The following is a 13,003-nucleotide window of genomic DNA, read 5'->3' on the forward strand; positions in this document are numbered from 1 at the left end:
TCTTGCCTTCCTTCCCTCCATCCCTCACACGAGAGGTGATCACTATCCAGTCAGCCAATCAAATTAACAGCCATCATCGCAGCTGTGGCAGACCCGAAACTGTGACCTTTACTGAGAAATGTCATTTATAATGGCTGTAATGTCCGTCTACTTACTGCCCAGTAGAGCCACTCACGTGGCCACACGCACACCACACACTCACATGCACACACTCCAGCAGGGACTTGCGATCCATACACATGCCTCGACATGACCACAACTCTGACATTTGGCCTTTATGACTCATTTCTGCAAAGGCTTTATTTAAAATGTAGTTCCACAGCCTTGAAAACTTTTATGAAATTTAATTCCATTATAATGTTATCATCACAATTGCAGTAACAGACTTCAGGACCCACTTCTGCCTGTGAAAATGTTTTTCACCCTCTTCCATGTACTTTGAATGACAGAGTTTGGATGTGTCTTGGAAAAAAAAAAAGTCTTACATGCTCGACTTTCTCACTTCTAGTGGCTGACGTCAGCTAGCTTATAACCTCCCTTTCCTCTCTCGAGATGGTATCTAGATGAGCAAATCCACTTTCTCTCTTTTCTCTCACCCTTTTTATAAGAGTATAATTCTTTTAGGCAAAACCTCCCACTGTTACCCTCATCCCACTCCCACAGTGTTTGGGCTCTGAATGAACCCTCCCTAACCCCTTCCTCTGGCCTCATAGTCCCACATGCATCAAACTTGGCTGAATAGCTTCTCTGATCCGGGAAAAGAGACAAGCCTCTCATACTATCCTACTTACAATGTCACCTGCAAAATAAACTGTGCATATTGTGGGACGTAGCAAACAGTGATGTTGTTTCCCTTCCTTCTCCCGCAGGTCTTGGGTGATTGGGGCCATAGCTCTGCTGTGTCTGCTGGGCCTGACCTGGGCTTTTGGACTAATGTACATCAACGAGAGCACCGTGATCATGGCCTACCTTTTCACCATCTTCAACTCCCTGCAGGGCATGTTCATCTTCATCTTCCACTGCATACTGCAGAAGAAGGTGAGGGAGTCACGCAGAGACAAACCTGGACAGAAATAGATAGACGGTGTGACAGGCAGACAAATACAAACACACACACACACACACACACACACACACACACACACATGCTAGCACATTGATCAGCGGGGACACCAAAAATATTTGCAGAGCTGTCACAGGTTTGATTGGTCATTCAGTATCCCTAGTGGCGGCTGAATTCTCATATTTTCACTCTCACCGCCTCACTCTCTCTCTCACTTTTCACTGTGTGACAGCAGGTAACAAACTGAGCTGCTCGTCTTCACCCAGCAGAAAAGAACGTTTTTCATCAGGGGGAGGTCATCAAGCCCGAAATAGCATTTTCAAAACTTTGATAACATTTAGCTCCAGTTGTTTTAGATTTTGGACACATGCAGAGGAAAGAAATGCCTGTTTCCATGTCTAAGAAGCAGTGGTTACAGATACAATACTCTGATGATTTATGCAATTAAATAGATCGACCTTGCTCACATTGACACACAGCCCCCCTTTTCATTTTTTAAAAGATGACCTTCTTCATACATATACATGTGTGTGGTTTGGGTTTATTTGCCCTAAATGATTAGAGGCATTTGTGAGTACATACCTACCACTTTTTAAATTTGAATTATATGTGGCTTCCAGGAAGAGCCTACATATCTTGGGATATTTTTACAGAGTCTCCCACACACTGTCAGTGCCTTGGAGTACACAAGAGGAGCAGGATATGGAAAGAAAATTCATCAAATGCTTAATTCTCTCGTCTGGCTGCAGTCCCACAGAGAGTTTTTAGTTTTAAGTGTACAACCAGTAAACAAGTGCAATGTGTGTGTGTGTGTGTGTGTGTGTGTGTGTGTGTGTGTGTGTGTGTGTGTGTGTAGCAGTCCGCGTGCACAGTACTTAGGTATGTGTTAGGCCGTGGGATCAGGTATCCTGAGAGATGTCCTCAGAACAGTGCTGAGGTTGTCTTTGGCTGTGGCCCAACATGGTTTCTCTCAAGATGCATGGAGCAACTCAACACACAGCTGTTCAAACAGAGCATGTGACAATACACGTCTGCCAGTCCAACAAGCTTGTTAAAAAGCAATTACAGTCGTATTTGTTCTAATTTGATTGGGATCTAAATGCAGATGTTTTGTGTGTGTGCAAGTGCATCATATGTCCCCCTAAGGAATATGTCCGTTTCAGGATGGATGTGCGGCAGTAATAACATTTGGGATCGGATGTTGATGTTGAAGTTTATGAAGTTAATCCTTTAATGTCTATGTTTTTTATGGGGTTAGTGTTTGCACAAAGAATTTGAGTAGGAAAAGAAGTTAACGGGGACACTATATCAAGTTAAGCCCTTCCAGTCTTTTTTTTTTTTTTTTTTTTGCCTGGTATGTCATCTTAAAAATATGCTTCAACATGTGCAAGGTCAAAGTCGAACATCAGTCAGTTCCTCCTACTCCTCCTCCTCCTCCTTCTTCATGTGTCCTTTTCACCTCCCCTGCCCAGGTGCGCAAAGAGTACGGCAAATGTCTGCGCACTCACTGCTGCAGCGGCAAGAGCGTGGAGACCTCCATCTCCTCCTCGAGTAAGACCACCACCTCACGGACTCCAGGCCGCTACTCCACAGGCTCACAGGTGAGCTTACCTGCCTGCACACCTGGACGCTACAGCACAGCAGACTCTCAGGTGAGGCCAGAGCACGCCATGAGGGTTTTGGGTTATCGCTGTTCACTTTCAACTAGTTTTATTGTAGGCAGAAGCGAACCATGAAAAAACAAAACAGTTAAACTTGGACTTTGTGTTCGCAGTCTTAAGATGTGGATTTTGTGTTGAAAGTGAGATAACCCAAACCCTGACTAACACCTTCACATATTGATGCTGAACACAGGTAGTTTGAGCTTAAATGGAATTGATGGGTGATTATTTCCCCCCACCTGTTTCTCTCTTGCTGGTCGTTGCTTTACTTTTTCCTTTACTGCCTCTCCTGCACTAATTTGCCCTTTGTTTGCACACCATACTCTCGTATATTATGTTTCTTACCATATTTTTTTTCCCCCCTTTTTTGTCATCACGTCTTTCCTCCCCACGGTGCTCTCTCGTTGTCGTTCCTCCCTCTCTTTTCCCTTATCCTTTATTCCTCCCTCCCTTCATCATCGCCGCTCCTCTTTGTCTCTGCCCATGCCTTCTCTACCTCTTTCTCCCTCCCTGTCTATTTCTCTCTCGCTTATTTTCCTCTGTGTATAGAGTCGTATCAGGCGGATGTGGAATGACACTGTGAGGAAACAGGAGTCCTCCTTCATCACTGGAGACATCAACAGCTCCGCCACGCTCAACAGAGGTAACCACGGGATACCTACCATTTGCATCCTCATCACTGTCACCATATCTACTTTATTAATAGCGGGAGGTTCAGCCAGCATACGCTGTCATTTAGTAAAGTGGTAGGAGTCCAAACTTCTAATAATGGTACTGTGTTCGTGTAGAGAGGAAGATTAGCAGAATGGAGTGTAAATATCACTTAATACTTTTTTGCTGCTTCAAAGGATGACTTTACAGGAAAGCAAGTTTGGAGCCGACTGTTGTCAAAACCGAAACATCAACCAGTTTGTGGTCCCATTATAAATCTACACAGTGCAGAGTTGACTGTGCTGCAGAGAGCTTCTATACTTCTTTTTCCAAGGATAGTCCCCTTTTGAAGCATTGTGGGTGAGAAATCCTTGAAGTTGTGTTCAACTCTTGAGCTGAATACCAGTAACCTTTATTATTATACTCCAACTTATGCAGAGTTGCATTCGATTAATTCTTTGTTATTAGCTGAATGCAGTAGTGTGTCACATCAGGTGAAGGTACTAGTGCTAAAACCTACCGTGCGTCCGTTTTCAGCACATTACAAGGAATGTATGGTTTTATTGTAGCGGAGCACAGTTCTGCAGTGTTTTCCACCTGAGAATCTGTGTTCAGCCGAGCTTATCTTATTATATGAAGTCTGCTGTAGTTACCCAGTTTTAAAATGACTATTAGGCTTAGCTCACTGTATTTTTCGCTGTATTCTGAGCTTTCTATTGCTGTCCCTCCCGAGTAAGCCACAGTAATGGACTGTAAGAATGGAATCCATGAGTATGGCTGTCTCAGGGCTAGGGTAATGAGGACACAGACACCCAAATGGCTAGACATTTTGACACACACACACACACACACACACACACACACACACACACATATACGCTGCCATTTGTTAGTCTCTAAGTCGAGGTGTGGCCCTCGCTTCCTTCAGGCCACTAATAAGCTGTTAGCATGACAGATTGATGCTAAAGCAGACACGGTGTGTGTCAGCGCCTGAATTATCACACACTTAGTGAGGCAGGGCTTAAGACACCCCTACCTCCTCCTTCCCTCACACTTTAAAGTACGGTGCAGAGAGCTACTTAGCCAGTAGATTTCAAATGACTACATACTGTGGCTTAGTGAATAAGGATGGAGTGGAATAAACTGGATATTGTGATAGAGGGGTGACTTGTTGAAATTAGGAGAGACTAAAATGGAGAAGGAATATGTTCATTTTAAGACATTATGTCTCTTTTTAGCTGAGTTAGGACTAAGGGTGCATATCATATTAATTAATGTGCATTGTCCACTATAAATAAACATCCAGGTAGATAGATTTCTTTTTCAACCAAGAGTCTACGTTGATGGCCAAAATTCATTCAGTATTCTGCCACGTTCCACTTTCTTCATTATTTCTAATTTATTCTACCTAGAGCTCTATTTTGTCAGCCAAGTCCAGGCTGCTTGCCAGCTTCTCTGCTCTGATAAGGAAATGGCAATGAAGTTTTACTAATATGAACTGAACTGTAGTGTCCTCAAACACAGGAATTAGACAACTAAAATATTGTGGTATTTTCTCTTTGCTGAAGGAAAAAAAAAAAGTTACCACAGAGATGTTTCAGTGTCTCCCCCTCCCTCTAACCTATGTTTTGAAGCTATATGACATATATCCACACTTAGGAGTAGTGGTAGAGGTATAGCGTGATGATGAGAGGATGTAGAAGAATGTACAGGAGCTGTCACGGTCATTCGTCTTCTGTTTTTCCGCAGTGTCTTAATGTGTACATGATCTGTCTCCCACCTAGGGAAGAAAATGCACTGACAACACTTTTTTTGTGGCCCCTTTGTCCATTAACTATCCTGTAGTCATGCTTCTCTGCTCAAGCGTATTGAACTGCAGCACAATCTTCTCCAAGCTATGCTACTTTCTCCTTCCTCTCTCTCTCTCTGTCTGTCTGTCTCCCTCTCTCTGTCTCTCTTTCTTATCCCCTCCCTCGACCTGTATGCAGTGGCTGCAAGAATGACTTGTCAAGCTTTTTCTTGCCTTTCACCTCAAACTATGTTTGCTTGTTTGATTTACTTGTCCTCTTCTCTCCCTCTTTCTTCCACACACTCACTTTCCATCTCACTCTCCCTTCCTCTTCTTCCTTCTTGCTTACTTCCACTCTGCGACGTCTACATGCTCTCTCCCTCAACCTCTATCTCTGCCTTTTTTTTTTTCTTGAGTGCCTCTCTCTCTCTCTCTCTCTCTCTTTCTCTCTTGACTTGGCTGTTGCTTTTCCTCTCTCTTCCTCTCTCGACTTGGCTGTTGCTCTTCTTCTCTCTTTCTCTATCTGCCTGTACCAGGAGCCATGGCTAATCATCTTATAACTAATGCTCTCCTTCGTCCCCATGGTACTAACAATCCTTATAACACTCTCCTGGGGGACTCGGCAGTCTATAATAACCCAGCCGTGGGCATGTACAACACCCAAGGTGTGCCTGATGTTCCTATTATAAACATACAACATTTGGAAAGTTAGCTTAGAGTTATTTTTCAGCACATTGCATTTATTTTGCATGCTTATTTCATTTTAAAATGTTTGCCACTGTAATACACTTTTGGCTGCATATCTGATCTAGCCTTATTATGGCTCCCAAGTGAGACAATCAATCACAGTGCAATAATCTTTCACAAAGGACACCCACTGGGCAGTTCTCACAGCACATAAATGTACAGATGCAATTCGGTTCATGAAATATCAAAACAATATAACAAGATCACATGCTGATTTATTGTGCTCTATAGATGCAAACTATACATACATAACTGATTACAAATTCACCATATCTTTTAGAAGCTACTTGGGAGCCATGAAATATTTGTACTATTTTTTTGTGAATGTTCTATTTTATACAGTACATTTCACACAATGCTTTGTTTTGAATGCCAGTTTGTATGTGTCAGTTGGGACTTGTGTGTATTGCTTGTGGTGCTGCATGCCTACTGTAGATATACCATGTTTTAAATGTAATTTGTGAGGTGTTTTTTTTTTTTATGTTTTCTCTGTGTTACATAAATAATGAACCACATGATAGCAGCCAGCTAACAATAAGGCCCTGAAAAGCAGACTTTGATTTTAAGAATCAGACATGGTTTCTTTGTTAAACAGCTTTCATCATGCCTCCAATTACTGTGCAACTGTTGATTTTGAAGCTGCTGAAATTTGTTTCTCTCGATACAAAAACTCACATCTGTGTCTCTTTTCTCTCTTCTCCCTCATGCTGTCCATTAGCACCTTACCGAGACACAAGTATGGGCTAAATTAATACTCAACTACTTCAATAACATCGACTTTCTTCTCTCTTTTCCTGCTTCCAAAGCGTTCTGCCTAACATTTTCAGTCCAATCTACAGCAAAACAGTGGTTTTGTTTGGCTGTCAGACATGCTAAAGCTTTCTTTTTCTCTCCCAAATTATGAGTTAGTCCACGTAAAACACTTATTTTTAGATCCATCTTCTATGGAATGCTTTTTAAAAGTTTTGTTCTGGAGCAATATATATATATATATATATATATAGTTAAAAAAAACAGCATTAGCATTGAATCTCATTGAATTCAAATGGTGTGAATAAAATGTGCAAATTGAAATTTGAGTTATATTTGCTCTTAAAATGACTTGCAATGTAATTACTTTAAGTGTCACTTCAAAACATTTATTTTTGTAGTGAAGTCCAACTCTACTTTTTGTATTGCTGTGGTGCTGGCAGTAATTGAGAAAAGAAAGTACTTCTGAGGTTTCACTTAAATGAATTATGGACGCTTGAAGCATTTCTCTTTCCAAGAAAATTATCATTGCTACTTTTTAATCCTCAATTCACAGCACACGCTATGATATCAAACAATAATTAAAATCTTTCTTCTGAGAAATCCACTTAGTTTATTTAAGGATCCTAATAATTATTACTTTTTTTAATTATTTGCTCCTCAGAGGGCATCCTGAACAACGCAAGAGACTCCAGTGTTATGGATACGCTCCCTCTTAATGGTAACCATGCCAACAACTACAGCATGGCCAGCAGTGAGTACCTGAGTGACTGCGTCCAGATTCTAGACCGTAGTGGTGGCTACGGCACCCACAGCAACCACAAAGAGACGACCCTGGAGAAGAAGATTCTCAAAGAGCTGACTTCCAACTACATCCCGTCCTACCTCAACAACCATGAGAGAGCCACTACGGAGCGCAATCACAACCTGATGAACAAGCTGGTCAACAGCAGCATGGCCAATGGAGGTGAGTGGTTTGGTTTAAATCATTTCAGGCGTTGTTCAAATGAACATAACTAGGAATTCTTGTGTAATTAAACACTGCCCTCAGAGCGCTGATCCTGGCTTCCACAGGTTGGGTGCGTAAACACTTTTCTTGTCTCAAGATCTAGGGGCGGAGTCATATTTGTCACGGCAGTCAATTTTCCAAATCAAGGAGAGGAGAGGACATTTAACCCCAAAAACAGCATTACTGTTTTTTTTTTGTAAATGTGCTTTGCTCACAGCATTTATACTGTTGACAGACGTATACGTGTGTAGTAAACAAATAAACGTGTTATACAGGCAGTGAGCAATTCTTTTGGCCACTTGGGACCAGCTGAAACAAGCTGAGAACACAACACTGACATATTATCACCTTCTAAGTTTATATGGCAAACGTGCAAGTGTACAGTTGCCCAATTATACATCTAGCAGATTGTTAGCGACAGCTGCATTTCTGGCCCCCTGATGAATGTAAGTCATATACTCACTCTGCTTTTAGCAGTTTTTTTTATTCTTTTTTTTTTTTTCATCTCAAGCTGCTCCTGAGAAAAATATGTGGCCCTTAAACTACTAAATGCTCCACTACTGTATGTTCAGTACCATTTGATGCTGGGCAGGCAGTGTACAGTGGGTTTTTAGAGCTATTTCACTGAGAACAGCTGCCTGCTGTGACAGAAAACTGCACAGATGAGAGCCGTGAGCTGATTGAAAAACATTAAAGTTGCGCACCGGAAAAACAAAACAGTTAGATCAAAGAGTCTGACAACCCTTTGTAAAGGTGAGGGGAGATGCAGGTAAATGAGTCAGGTGATAATATGAGCAACCCCTTTCTAATTACACATCGTAATTTGATCCACTGTTAATATAAAAATGTTGATTAAAGCAGCTTTAAAAAGTCAAGTAACATTTTTGACCAGTTAACACTGGCATCACCACTTTGGAGCGCTAAAATTAACAACATGTGTCATCACACCAGCAGCAGTATGCTATAACAGTTACTCCTGCTTGGTTCTTTCAGGGAGCATGGCAGGAGGCAGCAGCAGCAGCAGCAGCAGTGGAGTCGGTGGGTGTGTGGGAGGCAGTAAAGAGGACAATGGTCCAATGGTGCTGGACAACCCTGCAGCCTTCCCCCATGAGGAGAACCTGGGTTTGGAGATTATCAGAGAGGAGTCCAACGCTCCACTCCTGCCGCCACGGCCCCCTCCACCAGACAGCCACCCGCCACCGCCGCCTCCTCCCCACAGCTTCTCGCGGCCGCGGCGCATTCCCCAGGAGACCAGCGAGAGCTTCTTCCCCCTGCTGACCAACGAGCACACTGATGAGCACACGCATTCACCCAACCACAGAGACTCACTCTACACCAGCATGCCAGTGCTGACGGACCTCCCGGATGGGCAGATGAACGGTTTAACAGACGGAGAGGAAGATAGCTCAGGGGAGCTGCAGCCCTGTAAGAGTGCCACTGCTCCAGAGCTGGATGATGTCTATTATAAGAGCATGCCAAACTTGGGCTCCAGGAATCACCTTCACGAGCTACAGAGCTACTACCACATGGGCCGTGGTGGCAGCGATGGATACATGGTGTCTGGGAGCAAGGAGGAGTCTGATTCGTCGCCCGAGGAGCCGCCCATAGACCCTTCCCACCTGGTTACCAGTCTATAGAGCCAATCAAGAGACTTCTGTCCCTCCCCAGCCCACTCTCACATTTCCAACCTTCCAATGAAAACATTCTGTGTTGTTGACTGACTGACTGACAGACCGAGCTGGCCCGCCCCTGGATTGATGTACTGTGTGTGACATTAACTATGGTTCATGACAATATGGTCGAGATATCGCTGGTCAAATGGAAGCAGGGACTGAATGTATTGTCATAAATGGTGCAGACTGAGTGGGCGGTTCTGAGAGACCTTTTGTGAACATGAAACAGAAATGGAACTTCTAACCTGGAAAGGAAAGGAAGGAGGAGGGATTCTGTAATTTTACCATACCTGTTACTTTAATTTGGAATCTTGGATTGATCGTAGCCCTACGAGTTCCCCAATATGGACCTCTAGCAGATTATAGCATATAGTCCACTACCACCACTACAGGGGCGTGGCCCCCAGCTCTGGTTAAAGGAGCTGCCTGTCTGTTTGTCTGTATGTCTGTCTCTCTGTCTCACTCTAAAAGACACGTACTGGGATGATGCTTCAACCTCTCTGAAGAGTAAAGCAGGATATTCAACTCTGGTGTTCATGACATAAACTGGCCCCAAAGAGGCCCCGCCCCACTACCTGCCAATCAAGTGGAGGATGTATGATATATGCCCTCACTAATGATCATCCCGAAAAACTATTTTACTGGACAACCGAACTGTAACCATATCACGCCGATGTTCTGAATTCTCTTCCTGTTCGTATCTGCTAAACTGGAGTTTGTGTCCGGGCTGGTGTAACATTCCTGCAAGTTGTAGTGACTGCGGCTACTGTGTACTTCACTGAAAACAAAGAAGGAAGATCATATTACAACAGACTGAATTAAAAAAAAAAAGAAAAAGAAAAAAGAATGGGTTCCGTTTCTTCTCCTTTCTTCTGTAAAAGTTTTCAGTTATCAAAGAATTATGAAGAAATCACAAACTGTTTCTATGTATTGTACAGAATACAGATACAGATACAAATGTTGCATATGACCAAGTCTTTTATTTTTTGATTTTATGTTGCAAACCTTTTGTCTGTGGAACTGTTCTGAACCGTCATGATATGTGCTAGTCACGTGTAGACTACAGAATGAGCAAGGAACAATCTTTCATGTCACTCTTTCATACATACAGAGACAGTTACGCACTCCTTAATTAATACGCATATACTCTATGCACACTTCATTCTGGTCCCTTTATAGCAACACCACTGTCACTTACGTTTTGCAAATCAACTGTTACTATATACTTTACCACTGTGTAGATTTAAAACTAAAGGGAAAATTAAGTGGTTAAGTTGTGAAGGAGACGGTTTCTATGGAAATGCTACGTTTTAGTCCTTGCTGGAAGTGGGTCTCATCTCATTTGTTCTTGAATAAAGCATTTCCTTCCTTGAGGCGCAACGAGGAGCCTGGGAAGGAAAAAAAAAAAAAAATTAGATATTTGGAGTAACACAAGAATGGTTTATGAAGCATATTTTGTCTATTGCCAAATTCTCCAAATTGACATTACCTTGCTGTGCCGGTTGAGATCCTACTGTACAGAAAAAGAATGCTGAGAATAATAAATGTCATTCTCTAAATTTCCACTATTTCCACTATTTGAAAAAGGGTGGGTCTCACCTGTGAAAATGCCATGATTACACCATATATGTGTACTGAATATGTGAAAACTCTGCACACAGCAGCACTGTCCAGTGTGGAAAGCCAATGTTTACTTATTTAGGAGGAAAATTTCATAAGTGTATGAAGTCTAGCTTGCACATGTATCCCACAAGCCCCCTCCATGTCCCCAAGAGAGAAATTATTTATTTATCTGTTTATTGGTTTAAAGACAGCAAAACAAGCTTGGAGGAAAGAAAGCTGGCTTTAGGCAGGAGTAAATAAAGTGGCACTGGGTTTGTTTTTTGTTCCTTTTTTTAAATTATTATGATCATGATTATTATTACAATATTATTGCTAATTATTTATTCTTTTTGTATGGGTTCCAAGTTGAATGATCTCATAACTAATATTTGTTGTAACAGTGAAAGTTGTTTGCCAACAAATAAATTACTGACATAGCTTTGCGGTTTTCCACCTCTTGAGTGTTATCACTTATTACATCAAAATTAAATGCAAACACAGAGTTAAACCCCGCAGTGTTTTCACTTCAAATATGCATTCCTGGTTATTTGGGGAGATTACGTTCTGCACAAATGCCAACAGACATATTGCTACATGCGTTTTCTGTATTTCTGTTTCATTCTCTGATGAAATTCTGCCTTTCTCTCTGTAAACCTGTCAAAACAGCTTTTGAGTGTCCCAGCTGGGTGTATAGGACGGCAAACGTTTCCAGAATAATATTGAAATATTATGTATACGGAGGACTGACCTACAAGAGTCAGGTGATGAGAATAATTACTTTCAGACAAACTGTGAAGTAGCTATACACAACATAAAAGCACTTGTGCAGGTTGAGAGTAGGTTGATGTGTTTGTGTGTGAGTTTGTGCGTTGTGTGTGTGTGTAATAGACTGCTCAGGTTAAATACCTGCTCAAAGAAGTTTCGTCGGAATCGATGTTTGCTGAATTAATTCACACCTTGGTGCCACAACAGTAAGATATTAGAAAGGGAGATACAAACAGCAGATATCAGATTACAAAATTCAGTTTGTTTGCCTGCATGTTTCTTTTTGTTGTTTTTTTAAAGCTCATTTATGGTAGTCACATACAAAAGTCAGTGAAGGTAACATACTAACATACAGGTTTGGGTGCTCCTTGTTTGCATACAATTGGCAGTATTTATGGATGCCAAGCTGCTGAGGGATAATATCTTTGCACTAACACTTATGAATGAAGCTAGTTGGTTTGTCCACACTAAGGGTATGTCCAAGAGTGGTGGTTATGTAGAAGCAGCAGTGTCTGAGGGAAGTGGCCATTCCAAACCAGAAGATAAAAGTTAAAAATGAAAAATAAAATAAAATGCTTAAATTTTTGGCATTTGGAGTCCATTCACCTGTCCAAAGAAGGCCCCAGGCAAGGAAAGTGGGAGAACAACTTACTAATTAATAAAGACAGTGCAAATTGGACTGGGATTTTGGACTGTTTGCCATGGTGCTGTTGTGGGCTTCTTCCAAAACTGAGGCAGCTGACACCTAAAGGTGTAAGGTGTGGTCCTGCAACCACATCCAAGTGTCAGGGCCTATCACTGTCCAGTCCATTCCACTGGACTGTGGATATATAGGTCTAAGCCTCTACAATCAGTTCTTTCTATCCTTGGCATCATGGCCATTGTGGTGTAGGTCCATTATAGCTGACATATGTGCCTCTTCCACTTGGTCTGTTCCTTCTACATTTACACAGTTCTACCTGTTTAATGTACTGTAGCGGTTGGCACCTCCTTTGGGGAGCAGGTGCTTAGTGTTGCCCAGCAATAGCCATTCTTAATCATTCTGTGGGTGGACTGAGGTAAATCCCAGATGAGGGATGACGTGCTGTCTTTTCCAGTCAGTTTTGCCTCCTTGGGGGCAAAACTGAGCAGTGTCTTTTGAGACTGGCAAGACCCTTGGTAGCCTCTGACACATTTGCTTTAACTATTGGTACTTTTTGTGGTGTGTATGTAATGAAGATAGGTAAACTTTTTGCAATAGGCTGTCCTCTTAAGCGTTCACACAAGTTTTTTTTTTCTTCTTTGAATCATCTC

General features: G+C 42.0%; 1 protein-coding gene across 8 annotated transcripts in view; it reads left to right on the plus strand.

The window, feature by feature from the left end:
* The window catches only part of adgrl3.1 (adhesion G protein-coupled receptor L3.1), an 82,751-nt gene extending 71,368 nt beyond the window's left edge, over positions 1-11,383 (plus strand). For 2 of the 8 annotated variants that reach the window (XM_023419161.2, XM_023419162.2), the window contains 5 exons: positions 870-1,038; positions 2,536-2,664; positions 3,274-3,367; positions 7,326-7,628; positions 8,664-11,383. In XM_023419161.2, coding sequence (XP_023274929.2) covers positions 870-1,038; positions 2,536-2,664; positions 3,274-3,367; positions 7,326-7,628; positions 8,664-9,307 — 1,339 coding nt within the window. In that variant the 3' untranslated portion in view covers positions 9,308-11,383. Of the gene's footprint in view, positions 1-869; positions 1,039-2,535; positions 2,716-3,273; positions 3,368-5,700; positions 5,830-6,629; positions 6,648-7,325; positions 7,629-8,663 lie in introns of all 8 variants that reach the window. The other 6 variants (XM_023419154.2, XM_023419157.2, XM_087177366.1 and 3 more) reach the window with 6 other exon arrangements.
* The last annotated feature ends 1,620 nt before the right edge of the window (positions 11,384-13,003 follow it).

Source organism: Seriola lalandi, unplaced genomic scaffold, assembly GCF_002814215.2.
Source record: "Seriola lalandi dorsalis isolate HSWRI2012SDOR001 ecotype SW California unplaced genomic scaffold, Sedor1 jcf7180002054591, whole genome shotgun sequence".
Classification (NCBI taxonomy): Eukaryota; Metazoa; Chordata; class Actinopteri; order Carangiformes; family Carangidae; genus Seriola; species Seriola lalandi.